This window comes from Orcinus orca, chromosome 10 (assembly GCF_937001465.1).
Source record: "Orcinus orca chromosome 10, mOrcOrc1.1, whole genome shotgun sequence".
NCBI lineage: Eukaryota > Metazoa > Chordata > Mammalia > Artiodactyla > Delphinidae > Orcinus > Orcinus orca.
The window spans coordinates 80,578,679-80,595,038 of NC_064568.1; the positions used below are offsets into that span (position 1 = coordinate 80,578,679).

The following is a 16,360-nucleotide window of genomic DNA, read 5'->3' on the forward strand; positions in this document are numbered from 1 at the left end:
TTGGTGTCCATATGTTTGTTCTCTACATCTGTGTCTCTATTTCTGCCCTGAAAACTGGTTCATCTGTACCATTTTTTTAGATTCCACATATATGCGTTAATATACTATATTTGTTTTTCTCTTTCTGACTTACTTCACTCTGTATGACACTCTCTAGATCCATCCACGTCTCTATAAATGACCCAATTTCGTTCTTTTCTATGACTAATATTCCATTGTATATATTCCATTGTATATATTCCATTGTATAAACTTCTTTATCCATTCATCTGTCAATGGGCATTTAGGTTGCTTCCATGACCTGGCTATTGTAAATAGTGTTGCAATTAACACTGGGGTGCATGTGTCTTTCTGAATTATCGCTTTCTCTGGGTATATGCCCAGTAGTGGGGTTCCTGGGTCATATGGTAGTTCTATTTTTAGTTTTTTAAGGAACCTCCATGCTGTTCTCCATAGTGGCTTATCAATTTACATTCCCACCAACAGTGCAACAGGGTTCCCTTTTCTCCACACCCTCTCCAGCATTTCTTGTTTGTAGATTTTCTGACGATGCCCTTTCTAACTGGTATGAGGTGATACCTCATTGTACTTTTGATTTGCATTTCTCTAATAATTAGTGATGTTGAGCAACCTGTCATGTGCTTCTTGGCCACTGTATGTCTTCTTCGCAGAAATGTCTATTTAGGTCTTCTGCTCATTTTTTGATTAGGTTGTTTGTTTTTTTTACTATTGAGTTGCATAAGCTGTTTATATATTTTGGAGATTAGTCCTTTGTCCGTTGATTTGTTTGCAAATATTTTCTCCCATTCTGAGGGTTGTCTTTTTATTTTTGTTTTTATTACCATTACTCTAGGAAGTGGATCAAAAAAAGATCTTGCTGTGATTTATGTCAAAGAGTGTTCTTCCTATGTTTTCCTCTAAGAGTTTTATAGTGTCCAGTCTTGCATTTAGGTCTCTACTCCATTTTGAGTTTATTTTTGTGTATGGTGTTAGGAAGTGTTCTAATTTCATTCTTTTACATGTAGCTATCCAGTTTTCCCAGCACAACTTATTGAAGGGCTATCTTTTCTGCACTGTATATCCTTGCCTCCTCTGTCATAGATTAGTTGACCATAGGTGCGTGGGTTTATCTCTAGGCTTTCTATCCTGTTCCATTGATCTATATTTCTGTTTTTGAGCCAGTACCATACTGTCTTGATTACTGTAGCTTTGTAGTATAGTCTGAAGTCAGGGAGTCTGATTCCTCCAGCTCCATTTTTTTCCCTCAAGACTGCTTTGGCTATTTGGGGTCTTTTGTGTCTCCACACAAATTTTAAGATGATTTTGTTCTAGTTCTGTAAAAAATGCCACTGGTAATTTGATAAGGATTGCACTGAATCTGTAGATTGCTTTGGGTAGTACTGTCATTTTCACAATATTGATTCTTCCAATCCAAGAACATGGTATATCTCTCCATCTGTTTGTGTCATCTTTGATTTCTTTCATCAGTGTCTTATAGTTTTCTGCATACAAGTCTTTTGTCCCCTTAGGTAGGTTTACTCCTAGGTATTTTATTCTTTTTGTTGTAATGGTAAATGGGGTTGCTTCCTTAATTTCTCTTTCTGATCTTTTGTTGTTAGTGTATAGGAATGCAAGAGATTTCTGTGCATTAATTTTGTATCCTGCAACTTTACCAAATTCATTGATTAGCTGTAGTAGTTTTCTGGTGGCATCTTTAGGATTCTCTATGTATAGTATCATGTCATCTGCAAACAGTGACAGTTTTACTTCTTCTTTTCCAATTTGTATTCCTTTTATTTCTTTTTCTTCTCTGATTGCCGTGGCTAGGACTTCCCAAACTATGTTGAATAATAGTCATAAGAGTAGACAACCTTGTCTTGTTCCTGATCTTAGAGGAAATGCTTTCAGTTTTTCACCATTGAGAATGATGTTTGCTGTGGGTTTGTCATATATGGCCTTTATTATGTTGAGGTAGGTTCCCGCTATGCCCACTTTCTGGAGAGTTTTTATCATAAATTGGTGTTGAATTTTGTCAAAAGCTTTTTCTGCATCTATTGAGATGATCATATGGTTTTTATTCTTCAGTTTGTTAATATGGTGTATCACATTGATTGATTTGCGTATACTGAAGAATCCTTGCATCCCTGGGATAAATCCCACTTGATCATGGTGTATGATCCTTTTAATATGTTGTTGGATTCTGTTTGCTAGTATTTTGTTGAGGATTTTTGCATCTATACTCATCAGTGATATTGGTCCGTAATTTTTTTTGTAGAATCTTTGTCTAGTTTTGGTATCAGGATGATGAGTTAGAATGAGTTTGGGAGTGTTCCTTCCTCTGCGATTTTTTGGAAGGGTTTGAGAAGGATGGGTGTTAGCTCTTCTCTAAATGTTTGATAGAATTCACCTGTGAAGCCATCTGGTCCTGGACTTCTGTTTGTTGGAAGGTTTTTAATCACAATTTCAATTTCATTAGTTGTGATTGGTCTGTTCATATTTTCTATTCCTTCCTGGTTCAGTCTTGGAAGGTTACACCTTTCTAAGAATTTGTCCATTTCTTCCAGGTTGTCTATTTTATTGGCATAGAGTTGCTCATAGTAGTCTCTTACGAAACTTTGTATTTCTGCGATGTCTGTTGTAACTTCTTTTTCATTTCTAATTTTATTGATTTGAGTCCTCTCCTTCTTTTTCTTGATAAGTCTGGCTAAAGGTTTGTCAATTTTGTTTATCTTCTCAAAGAACCAGCTTTTGGTTTTATTGATCTTTGCTATTGTTTTGTTTCTATTCCACTTATTTCTGCTCTGATCTTTATGATTTCTTTCCTTCTACTAACTTTGGGTTTTGTTTGTTCTTCTTTCTCTAGTTCCTTTGGGTGTCAGGTTAGATTGTTTATTTGAGATTTTTCTTGTTTCTTGAGGTAGGCTTGTATTGCTATAAACTTCCCTCTTAGAACTGCTTTTGCTGCCTCCCATAGGTTTTTGGATCGTCGTGTTTTCGTTGTCATTTGTCTCTAGGTATTTTTTGATTTCCTCTTTGATTTCTTCAGTGATCTCTTGGTTATTTAGTAACGTATTGTTTAGCCTCCATGTGTTTGTGTTTTTTACGTTTTTTTCCCTGTAATTCATTTCTAATCCCATAGCATTGTGGTTGGAAAAGATGCTTGATATGACTTCAATCTTCTTAAATTTACCGAGGCTTGATTTGTGACCCAAGATGTGATCTATCCTGGAGAATGTTCTGTGTGCACTTGAGAAGAAAGTGTAATCTGCTGTTTTTGGATGGAATGTCCTATAAATATCAATTAAATCTATCTGGTCTATTGTGTCATTCAAAGCTTGTGTTTCCTTATTAATTTTCTGTCTGGATGATCTGTCCATTGGTGGAAGTGAGGTGTTAAAGTCCCCCACTATTATTGTGTTACTGTTGATTTCCTCTTTTACAGCTGTTAGCAGTTGCCTTATGTATTGAGATGCTCCTATGTTGGGTGCATATATATTTGTTATATCTTCTTCTTGGATTGATCCCTTGATCATTACGTAGTGTCATTCCTTGTCTCTTGTAACATTCTTTAAGTCTATTTTATCTGATATGAGTATTGCTGCTCCAGCTTTCTTCTGATTTCCATTTGCATGGAATATTTTTTCTATCCCCTCACTTTCAGTCTGTCTGTGTCTCTAGGTCTGAAGTGGGTCTCTTGTAGACAGCATATATATGGGTCTTGTTTTTGTATCCATTCAGCAAGCCTGTGTCTTTTGCTTGGAGCATTTAATGCATTCATGTTTAAGGTAATTATCGATATGTATGTTCCTATTACCATTTTCTTAATTGTTATGGGTTTGTTTTTATAGGTCCTTTTCTTCTCTTGTGTTTCCCACTTAGAGAAGTTCCTTTAGCATTTGTTGTAGAGATGGTTTGGTGGTGCTGAATTCTCTTAGCTTTTGCTTGTCTGTAAAGCTTTTGATTTCTCCGTCAAATCTGAATGAGATCCTTGCCACGTAGAGTAATCTTGGTTTTAGTTTCTTCCCTTTCATCACTTTACATATATCGTGCCACTCCCTTCTGACTTGTTGAGTTTCTGCTGAGAAATCACCTGTTAACCTTATGGGAGTTCCCTTGTATGTTGTCGTTTTTCCCTTGCTGCTTTCAGTAATTTTTCTTTGTCTTATTTTTGCCAATTTGATTACTATGTGTCTCAGCATGTTTCTCCTTGGGTTTATCCTGCCTGGGATTCTCTGTGCTTCCTGGACGTAGGTGGCTATTTCCTTTCCCATGTTAGGGAATTTTTCGACTATAATCTCTTCAAATATTTTCTCGGGTCCTTTCTCTCTCTCTTCTCCTTCCTAGACCCCTATAATGCGAATGTTGTTGTGTTTAATGCTGTCCCAGAGGTCTCTTAGGCTGTCTTCATTTCTTTTCATGCTTTTTTCTTTATTCTGTTCCATGGCAGTGAATTACACCATTCTGTCTTCCAGGTAACTTACCCGTTCTTCTGCCTCAGTTACTCTGCTACTGATTCCTTCTAGTGTATTTTTCATTTCAGTTATTGTATTGTTCATCTCTGTTTGTTTGTTCTTTAATTCTTCTAGGTGTTTGTTAACTCTTCTAGTTCTTTGTTAAACATTTCTTGCATCTTCTCGGTCTTTGCCTCCATTCTTTTTCCGAGGTCCTGGATCATCTTCACTATCATTATTCTGAATTCTTTTTCTGGAAGGTTGCCTATCTCCACTTCATTTAGTTATTTTTCTGGGGTTTTATCTTGTTCCTTCATCTGGTACAAAGTCCTCTGCCTTTTCATTTTGTCTGTCTTTCTGTGAATGTGGTTTCTCCTTCCACAGGCTGCAGAATTGTAGTTCTTCTTGCTTCTGCTGTCTGCCCTCTTGTGGATGAGGCTACCTAAGATGCCTGTGGCATACCTTTCTAAGTTAAACTAAAGCATCAATACAATCATGATAAAAATACAAAAAAATTTTTAATTTAAATTAGACATGCTGATTTTAAAATTCAATGAAAAATAAACAATAGCCAGAAAACAAAATTTCAAAAATAAGAGTGAAGGTCTTCTGCCAGACATTAAAATACCTTACAAAACAGTTATAATTGGGGAGATCAGGTGGCAGAGTAGGATGATGCAGAGCTCACCTCCCCCAACAAACACATCAAAATACATCTACATGTGGAGCAACTCACTGCAAACAACCTGGATGCTGGCAAAAAGGTTCTTCTACAACCAAGGCTGTAAGAAAATCCTCACAGAGTTGGGTGGGAAGGGAGGAGAAGCAATCAGCTCAGGACCCACACCCCTAGCAGGGGACACAGAAGAAAAGGGGGATATCTCAGGCTCGGGGACCCTCCCTGGGGAGTGAGGGGTTTGAGCCACATATTGGGCACCCCAACCCTAGGGCTCAACACCAGGAAGATGAGTCCTGAATTGTGTCCCCCTCAAAATTCATATGTTGTAGTCCTGGCCACTTGTACCTCAGAATGTGACCTTTTTTGGGAATAGGGTCATTACAGATGTACTTAGCTAAGACAAGGTCATATTGGAGTAGGGTGGGTCCTTAATTCAATATGACTAGTGTCCTTATAATAAAGGAAAATTTGGGCACATAAAAGACACAGGGAGAACACCATGTGAAGATAATGGCAGAGATCAGGGTGATGCTTCTACAATCCAAGGAATGCCAAGGATTGCCAGCAGACTACCAGAATCTTGGGGAGAGGCATGAAACAAATTCTTTCTCACAGGTTGTTGCAGAAGGAATCACCTCCACTGACATCTTGATACCAGACTTATAGCCTCCAGAACTGTGAGACAATAAACTTCTGTTATTTAAGCCATCTAGTTTGCAGTACCTCGTTAAGCAGCCCTAGAAAACTAATACAGACCCCTAACCCACACTATATACGAAAATTAACTAAAAATGAATCATACATCTAAATGCAAGAGCTAAAGCTATAAAACTCTTAGAAGAAAATATAGGCATAAATCTTGTGACATTGGATTAGGCGATCGCTTCTTAGATAGGACACCAAGGAACAAGCAACAACAATAAAATGATAAATATATATTTCTAAGAGATATTGCCCTAGTCCAACCCAACATTCTCTCTCCCCTGGATGGCTTCAGTAGCCTCCATCCTTGCCTCCCTACAGTATCTCCTCACACAGCAGCCTAAGTCAGATCATGTTGCTTTTGCACTTAAACTTTTCCAATGGCACCTGTCTCGCTCAGAATTAAAGCCAACATCCTTTCAGACTTCCCTGGCAGTCCAGTGGTTAGGGCTCTGAGCTTCCACTGCAGGGGGCGCAGGTTGAATCCCTAGTCAGGGAGCTAAGATCCCACGTGCCACACGGCATGGCCAAAAAACAACAACAACAAAAACCCAATATCCTTTCACAGCCTCTAAAGCCATATGATCTGCTCCCAGTCATCTCCTACCACCCCCCTCACTCAATTTATTCCAGCCACAGAAACCTCCTTCGTTGGAACAAGCTGAGCTCATTCTGACTTAAGATTTTATCATTTGGTGTTCCCTCTGCCTAGAATCTCCTCCAAGATTTCCCCAAGACTCATTCCTTCACTTCCTCCCTGTCTCCACCCTCCAGTGACATCCTTGTCATTTCTCCAGTGCCAGTGACCATCCTATCACAACCACCACTCCCTCTGTCACTATTCCCCTGCTTTATTTTTCTCTTACACACTTACCTCCAGGAGAGCAGGGACTTTGTTTCAATTTATTGTATGCTCAACATTCATAGTGACTGGCACATAGTAAGAGCTAAATAAATTGTTGTCATTATTATTGTTGATAATAATTAAAAGTTGGAGAGGCAGTGACAATGCCATTCCCATTTGAAAGCTTAAGTGCCTCACAAGCGTCCACACCTTAGGACCTAACACACAGAAATGAACCAATATTTTTTTTTTTAATCCTTTTAAGGGCACTTGGCATATGGGCAAGTGGTGATTTGGAATATTACTGATCACATTATTACACATATTCATTACATACTCAACTGTTCTGTAAATTCCTTGTTGGTAGGACTCAGCCTGGTTCTCTTTAAATCCCCAATAGCGGTGTTGCTCAAACTGCCCTATTCATAGAAATTGCCTGAGGATCCTGTGAACATGCAGATTGATTAGGAGGTGAGAGATGGGGCCTGAGACTGCATTTCTAACAAGCTCCCGGATGATGGAGATACCGCTGGTCCAGAACCACACTTTGAGAACCAAGGTCTTCAGCACCTGGCACAGGGCTTTCCGCAGGGTGGCTTAGTCAGTGTTGAGTGATGGATGGATGGATGGACTGACTGATACTGGTTGGTACTAGGTAGGTGGCAGGGTGGAGGAAGGGTTCAGAGGGAAAGTTTAAATCCAGTAATAAAGTAGCAGCTAGAATCTCTCTCTCCTTCCGTTTCCCCTCAGTCATACCAGAGATTAATTTGGACCCACCCAACATTATCCCTTCTCTGAGTTTTCCATCTTTCACTAAAATACAGAGGGGTGGTGTACAGTCCTCCTAGACAAACCCTTCACCATGTATTGTTGGTACAGCATACCCTGACAGGGTAACCAACTCAACTCAGTTTGTCTGGGATTTTCCAAGTTTTAGCACTTAGAGTTCCATGTCCCAATTTTAACACTGAAAGTCTTGCATCCTGGGAAACCCCTCAGTCCCAGGAAACTGGGACAGTTGGCCAGTCTGCCTGTGTGAGTCACTCTGTGTAGAGGACAAAGCTGATTGAGTCACCTGTCTGCCCTGGAGGTACCTGCAGTCCAGTGGGGGAGTCGAGTGAGGAAGGAAGGTGTGGCCTGAACTGCAAAGATAACTTTATAGGAAGATCAAAGCCACTTATACATCTGGTGGGAAGACTCAAACCAATAGTTATTGGGTTAATATAGAGTGTGATCTTTCACTCTGAGCACCACAGACAATCTGGCTCCCTCCTTAAATCACTGAGAAATAAGGGCAAGCTTGTTCGGTTTTATGTGCAGAGAAGAAAAAAGCAGCCCTCTTGATTTACTCTATAAGGCCAAGTAAATTCAGAAATCAACTGTTCCTTTGAACAATGAATTTGTAGCCAGGAAACACTACTTTAATAAGTGTTCTAAGCCACGAATCTTTGGCCAACAGAATAAACAATGACAAAAATCCAAGGCATTAAGGAAAAATTTTTATGCTCTAAAAATCATATATTAACATATAAAGCATGAGTGTTCCTGAGATTCTTGCAGTCTGGCTGGGTTGTTTTAAACAGGCTGTGTCCCTCAGAAAGCCTGGGGAGAGCCTTGGTTGCCATGGCACTAAGACCCAATGCACGGGGCTGATGCTGGCAAGCCCTGCTGACCTCTCCATACCCCACTACTCAAAAGGTAGTTGGCTTTGACTGCTAGCCAAGTATCCGAGTGTACGTCATTTTACAAACATTTGTGAAACACCCATTAAGTTCCTAGTGGGCCAGGCCTGTACTTCACATTTGCAAATGCTTTTAATTTTCAAGGGACTTTCCCACCTGTTGGCTCATTTTAATCTCACTCAAAACTAAGAGGTCTAAGCATTGTTCAGCCCATTGCATGGGTAAGACAGCATGCTGAGGTAGAAGCAGCAGGAGCCTTGGCATCCCACAATCCTGGTTTGCATCCTAGCTCCACCTCTTTCCATCAGGAAGCCTTGGGGAAGTCACTCTTCTCTTAGAAATACTATTATCTCATCTGAAAAAATGTGGATAATAATTCCACCTTTCCAGCGGCTGTAAGCATTTAGGGTGTGCGACTACCTAGAACAGGTACTCAGTAAACGATCCTGTGCCCATCCTCATCACTGTTAGGAAACTAAGTCCCACAGAAGTATCTGAAACTTCTAAGGTCACACTTCTGATTTTGGCAGGCTGAAAACCCAGGCACATGTCCTAACTCCCCCTCCTAGTGTCATTTCCATTTGATCAGATTGTCCCAATGACTCAATGATTGACCCAGTGATGCCTGACGCCATCAGCCAAACTATGGTCCTTTAGGTGGCAAGTGAGTTCATGTCTATTACTCATTGGAAGAAATGCTGATGGCAGAAAACAGAAAGCTGTGAATCACAGTGGCTACAGAATTTATTCCACGGCAGGACTAGATTCCTGCAGATGGGCAAGAATGCTAGCTTCAGAGGGTCAGATGCAAGGCAGGTGCCCCCGGATTACCAATGTCTGCAGCTCTGGAAGGCTCCACAGCATCCAGTCTGGGCTCCACGTTTAGGAAGAGGCCTCCTCCACTGGCATTGACGGCAAGACCAGAGGGTCTCACCAACACTGAAATCTGATGCACTCCAACGGGCAGCAGGCCTGTCTGACACACCACATTCGTTTGGTTTGAGAAAATAACTTTGCAACTTGTTTTGTTCACTGTAACCTGCAAGGCCTCGGAGTCACCAGAGAAACCACTTCCAGTAATATAGACCAGTAGGTCAATGTCATCTTAAAAGAAGAAAGAAATTAAAAGAAAGAAATCATTTCTCAGTGATATCACTCCATTTACAAGAACTCTATCAAATGTTCATTCCCTCTCACCTTCCTCTCCCAAAATTCAAGGAATTAAATGCTGACTCATGTATTGGAATCTATATTGATTTTAATAGCATAGAGCCCTCATCTTAAACTTTCTCAAACTAGTGATGAGAAATCACTAGTCAACAAAAAATGGGGAAAAAAATAAAAATAAAGAAAATTTCAAAACAAGGGACAAAGAGAATACAACATTTTTTTTTTTTTTTTGTGGTACGCAGGCCTCTCACTGTTGTGGCCTCTCCCGTTGCGGAGCACAGGCTCCGGACGCGCAGGCTCAGCGGCCATGGCTCACGAGCCCAGCCGCTCCGTGGCATGTGGGATCTTCCCGGACCGGGGCACGAACCCGTGTCCCCTGCATCGGCAGGCAGACTCTCAACCACTGCGCCACCAGGGAAGCCCAACATTTTAAGTCATCAAAAATCCACCATTTCAGGACTTCCCTGGCAGTCCAGTGGTTAAGACTCTGCACTTCCACTGCAGGAGGCACAGGTTCGAACCCTGGTCAGGGAACTAAGATACCACATGCCACACGACGCAGCCAAGAAATTAAAAAAAAAAAAAAAATCCACAATTTCAAATCATAACCATTTCATTTAGATTGGCTAAAAAATTCACCTTCTGCTGCATCACTCAACATCCACCCCATGAACGGACACACCTTCTACCCACACATCACCAGGTACACGGCCTCCACTCTCAGTCTAAAGTTCATGCACAGAAATAGACCCACAGACATAGAAGACAAACTTATGGTTATCAGAGGGGAAAAAGGTGGGGGAGGGACAAATTAGGAGGTTGGGATTAACATATACACACTACTATATATAAAACAGATAAGGACCTAACGTATAGCACAGGGAGCTATACTCAATATTTGTAATAACCTATAAGGGAAAAGAATCTGAAAAAGCATATATATATATATATAACTGAATTCCTGTACTGAAACTAACATGACATGGTAAATCAATTATACTTCAAAAAAAAATAAAGTTCACGCCCATCTCAATGCCAGGTGCACATCATACCGAGGGCATACCACACAGAGTGGACCCGGGGAGTTGACCCTTCAAGGTATTGGAAGGAACAGGAACCTGAACAATAAGCTGGTATGTCGTTCACTCGCACAACCACCTGGAAAAGACAAAAGCATTAAAAGCAAACGTACATGTTTCATATGCTCCAGCGTATTAATAAAGTACTTGTGAAGTTTGCCCAAATTAAAATGTGTTAATGATTTACTTATTCTCTTTTTTTTCCTTCTATTTTCCAGTAATAGACCCTAAATTGTAAAGCATGACTCCAAACATGTTAGGCTTTTTTAAAACGATGGTAAATAAGCGGAAACCTAACATTTTTGCAATTAAATATGTTCAATCTGGAGTAAATTCCCTCTCTGTCACATAGAAGTAAATTCAAACTGAGTGAGAACTTTTTATCACTTTATATTTTCAACTGAGTACCTACTTCCTGTGAAAAGCCCTGTCTTTGCTGGTAAATGCCAGTGAAGTAGGCACCTCTGTTCTACCATTGCTACATGGATGTGTAACTGAAGATCAGAGTGTATTTGGACATTTGGCTTGGGGTCTTTTTTATCCTAAAATGGGAGGTCCCCAAGAACAAATTATATGTCTTTTCCTCTCACTGGGACTAAGGTTAATCTAATAGAACTCTACAATACTTGGAGATAAGAAAGGCGAAAAAGATTGAACTCTGAATCTCTACATATAAAATAAGGATTAAAAGCACACACACTATATTTATGATAGTGTTTGCTTATAAGGGAAGGGGTACTGGGATGGCATGAAGGCACAGGTGATAAGAAATTCTTCTTCTGTAGTGTTTCACGTTATTCATAAAGACCAAAAATAAAATAAAATAAATACATCAAATGTTGGCAATTGTTAATCCTCATTTGGGTACCCAGGTGTTGGTTATATTATTCTTTATAGTTTTGCATTTCAAAATTGTCTCTAATTAAAAGCAGATGACTTATAACAAGAGTATGGGCAGATGGGAAATAGCTAAGGACATTTTAAAGAGAAAAGGGGTTGACTTAGCTCATTTACTTTCCAAGGCCACTGTGTGGAGGTATAAGTCATATGTAGCTAGAGAGGTTCTCTATTTTTGGTACCATAGTAGCATCAATAATTATAATAACAGGATGCTGTATTTACAAAGCACTTATATTTTCAGCGTACTCTCCATACCCTGTGGAGGTAGAAAAGCACAGCCACAGCTCTCTCTGTTTTGCGAATTAGAAAGCTGACCTTTAGGATTGGTCCACATTACAAATCAGGAGGGGCTGCAGTAGACCTGAAACTAGTATTTCACTTTGGGTGGCCCATCCGCTCTCACCTGAGTGTACTGGTTGGCAGTGACCAACATGTCTCCAAATATGGGTCCAAGGAAGACTCCACCATCATATACCACACGAGTGGTTACAGCAGGGTTAACTCCCGTTAGGTTTTCATCAGATACCTAAGATGGTTACAGTTCTGGTGAATTCTGCCATGGAATCAAGTCTAATCTTGCTTAAAACAAATAACAAAGGGTGTTTTCACATTCTGTTTAAGATAATCAGATAGCTACAAAGTGAAAATGGAGAGACAGGGGCTTGAAATCTAGTAACCTAATAGTAAGTAATGGCTAATGAAAGCCCCAGTAGACTAGAAGAATATTTATATGCAAGTAGAGTTACCCAAAAAAATGCACACTATACTGATCTTCTAAGTCTTGAGATATTTTGTTTCCATGTGCTTTTCTATTTTACAAGTTTTCAATCCAAAATATTAAAATAAAATGTCTGGAAACAAGTGCCATGAGATGACTCCTATCCTTCCTCCATCTCCACCCAAGGATTTTGTTTGAAAACCAGATGACCTGCAATACCAAATAACAAGAATAAAATTTCATCTCGGGTTTCACTTCATAAAACCAAACGCTAGATGATCATTAGATTATTTTTTAAAACCCTAAATATGCAAGAGCATCTGGTTTTGTCATTATCCAAAGACAGCAAATCCTTTCCTAAACTTCCTTCTGCTGTGCCATCTGCCTCCATGATAATCTAAGTCAATCACATCTGCTTAAATTATGCAATAACAGATGTGGAATTATTGTATGCTGGACACTGACCAACAACTTCTCTACCTACATCAAGTTAGAAAAGGTGATGTTGGGTTTAAACTGCTTTATCAGGAATATGAGATATAAAATACGTCTTGAAAACTTTCAGAAAGATCATTGAACCCCTTTACTTGAATATTCCAACAAAATTCACAAATCGTGACAGTTTTCATTCATATAATTCTGATTTTTTTTCACAAAATTGCTCCAGAGCACTAAATCCACAAAACCAAAAGGGATACCATACATACCCTTATAAAGCTGGGCAAGTCCCCAACCTGGTTGGACCAGGAGAGAGTCCACACATGTTCATAGCAAGACTTCAGATCCTCCGTCACAGTGAAGTCACTGACATTAAGGTACCTAGATGTGAAGTCATCAGCGTTGGTTTGTAAGAGCTTCTGGAGATGACTAGCTGAGATGTGCACAGGGACAGCTGTGGGAGAAGGTCATGATATAAAACGTACAGGACACTAATTAGTCCACCTTGCAGCATCTCATCATCAAGACAGCAGAGAATACACATCAGAATGCCTACTACACATGCAGAGACCATCAGGTTCAAGAAAATCCTCAGTCCAGTTAAGCCATTTTTAGGGCAAATATAAGTAGGTGCTCACTTTTTATATCATGGTCCCTTTAATCAGCATCACATCTCTCAAGCAGAGAACACAATCGCATCAGACAAACCTATCTCAACTGTCAACTCAAAATGTAAATTCCAGACACCCTGGTAATCCCTGAAAGTCTAATTAAATATTGGGTTTTCCCCGGAAAAATTTAGCTGGCCCTGTGAACAGGGAAAAGTTGGCCGGCCACCTTTCACAAGGAGTAGGGAAGGCACAAAGCAGCTGACACCCATAAAAACTTAGCCAACCAAGCTGAGGAATGTTGGCATTGAACTTCGGTTTCTCCATTACAATTTCCTTTAAGCCCAACCACCTGCTTCCCCATCTCACATCCCCACAGAGAAATAACAGCACTTTGGGCTTAAGCCTTGCTGTGTTTGAACGCTGTTTCATGCTTTACCAAAAGTTTCCATTTCCTTAGGTATCCCAACATCTCTGTGAGGCGGGTCATCTAAATATCCTAATACCTCCTTGGGAGATGAAGAAAATGAAACCCAGTGTGATTCAGAAGCTTATCAACCAAGTGAGAGGTGTTTAGATTAAAACCCAGGTTGCCTTCTACCTACTCAAGAGCTTTCCTTTTGAATCCCACACTGCCCTGGAGTGTTGGTGAAATACCACTGTATTTCCAAAATGCAAACAAAATTCTCATCTTTTTTGAAAAGATTTTATATGTCATTTGAGGGCCATTTCAAATGGCCAGGTGAAGGCTGGCTTTCCCCCCAGTTGTTCTACAGGCAGTGATGTAAGGAATATCAGCAATAGGATATGACAGCAGGAAAAGTCTCTCTACAGACAGGCTGCAGCTTTCTCATTAGTGAGAAGGGAAACAGCACAGTAGTGGGCTTCATAGAGGCAGGGCTCTGATGAACTTATTCACCCACTTATCAGACTCCAATAGCCCAGGGGCTATCAACTTTTCCTAATTTGCCCTACTAGAGTAAAAACTCCACTCCATTCCTCCAGCCAAGAAGATTCTTTCCAAGTCCAGCATCTTTCTGCTTGAGGACAGAAGACTCCTGGACCATTTGCCAATTTTTTTTTTTTTTTTTTTTGCGGTACGCGGGCCTCTCACTGCTGTGGCCTCTCCCGTTGCGGAGCATAGGCTCCAGACGCGCAGGCTCAGCGGCCATGGCTCATGGGCCCAGCCGCTCTGCGGCATGTGGGATCTTCCCGGACCGGGGCATGAACCCGTGTCCCCTGCATTGGCAGGCAGACTCTCAACCGCTGCGCCACCAGGGAAGCCCATGTGCCAATTTTTATACAGCCATTCTTGAGTTCTCCTGAGCCTCCTTTCTGATTCCCCTATGTTTTTACCAAATAAATAACATATTATAATCACGTCTAATCCTGTCCTTTGTGAGATGTGTATGTACTTGAAGATTTAGAAACTGTTCTACCCTCATCGCAGCTGAAAGCTCTTTCTACATGTGTTATGATTCCTAAAATCCTCAATATCATGTGGTGTCACTGTGGAGTTTAATTTGGAAGGGCCGTGGCTACCATGGATTTTGGCCTAGGAAACTCCAGAGAGAAGAGGACCGAACTGAGAAGCAAAGACTCAAGTTCATACCTGGACCCTGCCATCAACTATTTTTATGAGCTTTGGGCAAGCCTGAGTATAGTGGACTGAATGGTGGCCCTCAAAAAGATATGTGACTGCCCTGATCCCAGGAAACTATGAACATTACTTTATAAAGCAAAAGATGTGGTTAAGGATCTTGAGAAGAGGAGTTCATCCTGGATTATCCAGATGGGCCCTAAACGCACTCATACACAGACGAGGAAGAGACAGTGTGACCAGGGAGGCAGGGGTTGGAGTGATGCGCCCGCAGCCAAGGGATGCTGGCAGCCACCAGATGCTGCGAGAGGCAGGGAACAGATCCTCCCCTAGAGCTTGAGGAGGGAGAGTGGCCCTGACAACAACTTGACTGTGGACTCTGACCTCCAGAACTGGAAGAGAATAAATTTCTGTCGTTTTAAGCCACCAAGGTTGTATAATTTGCTATGACAGCCCCAGGAAGCTAATCCACTCAGTTTCCACATCTACAAAACTGAAAGATTGGGATCATATTAACAATGATATGCTGTTGTTATTGTCCAGATCTTTAACTTTAAGAAGGTCATTCTCAGACACTGGAAAACAAAATAACTCTAAGACTGTCACCCTGCCTGGCAGGATGTTGTCAAATGAGAAACGCTGCACTCCCAATGGCCCCTTTACCAGGAATCACTGTGTGAGAAAGCTGGATGCGAAAGTGTCCTCCTAAAGGTGGACTTGTCCTCTGTAGTCTCTGTGTTGTCACCTGGACCAACCCGGATCCTTCTGCTCCTCCAGTGGGCACAGAGCTGTGACATACCAGAAGCAAAGCATTACCCATGGGGACCCTCCAGCAGCTGCTCCAGACAGAACATAGCTCCATCTCAAAGACCAGCGGTCTCCCATGTTTCCAGACCATGAGCTCAAGCTCCCAAATACTGGGCACCCCTCTCCCATCACAGCAGAGGAAATGTAAGGTAAATATGAGGGTTCTTTAGGGCATTCCACAGTTCCCCTCTATTGATCCTGGAAGCACAGGGATGCAGAGCAAAGAGTGATGACTCTGGTCCTCACAGCTCTGGTCCTGATGCAGAGTGGAAGGAGAACCCATTTGCACAGTCAGATGAAAACTTGGGCCCTAGTCCACAGATCCTCTGCACTCAGTATCCCCAGCAGAAACAGGCCACTCCATCTAGTGGAGTCCTTATCCAGCACCTGTATGCAAACACACTGCCTGACTAATCCTGCTTTTAATACAATAAATAAGTCAAATAAATCATGACACACCATGAGATGGAATACTATTCAGCCATTAAAAACCATATCTAGAAGCAGGCTTAATGAAATGGGGAAATATTCCATTTATACCAGTAGGTGAAAAGGGCATGTTACAAATATAGTGTCTTATGTGTGGTCCCAATCTAAGATTTAAAAAGTAAACATATACATGTATATATGCATATAAAAACTGCCTGGGGAAAAAGGCTGTTAGAATATGGATCCAGTGCAT

The 16,360-nt window shown here is 40.9% G+C and overlaps 1 protein-coding gene across 1 annotated transcript in view; it reads right to left on the reverse strand.

Annotated features, from left to right (window-relative positions):
• The window catches only part of PKHD1 (PKHD1 ciliary IPT domain containing fibrocystin/polyductin), a 424,641-nt gene that overhangs the window by 372,674 nt on the left and 35,607 nt on the right, over positions 1-16,360 (reverse strand). The window contains exons 22-26 of the mRNA XM_049716350.1: positions 15,535-15,659; positions 12,933-13,117; positions 11,911-12,033; positions 10,581-10,686; positions 9,190-9,462 (exon numbers count right to left, since the gene is read on the reverse strand). Coding sequence (XP_049572307.1) covers positions 9,190-9,462; positions 10,581-10,686; positions 11,911-12,033; positions 12,933-13,117; positions 15,535-15,659 — 812 coding nt within the window. The remainder of the gene's footprint in view (positions 1-9,189; positions 9,463-10,580; positions 10,687-11,910; positions 12,034-12,932; positions 13,118-15,534; positions 15,660-16,360) is intronic.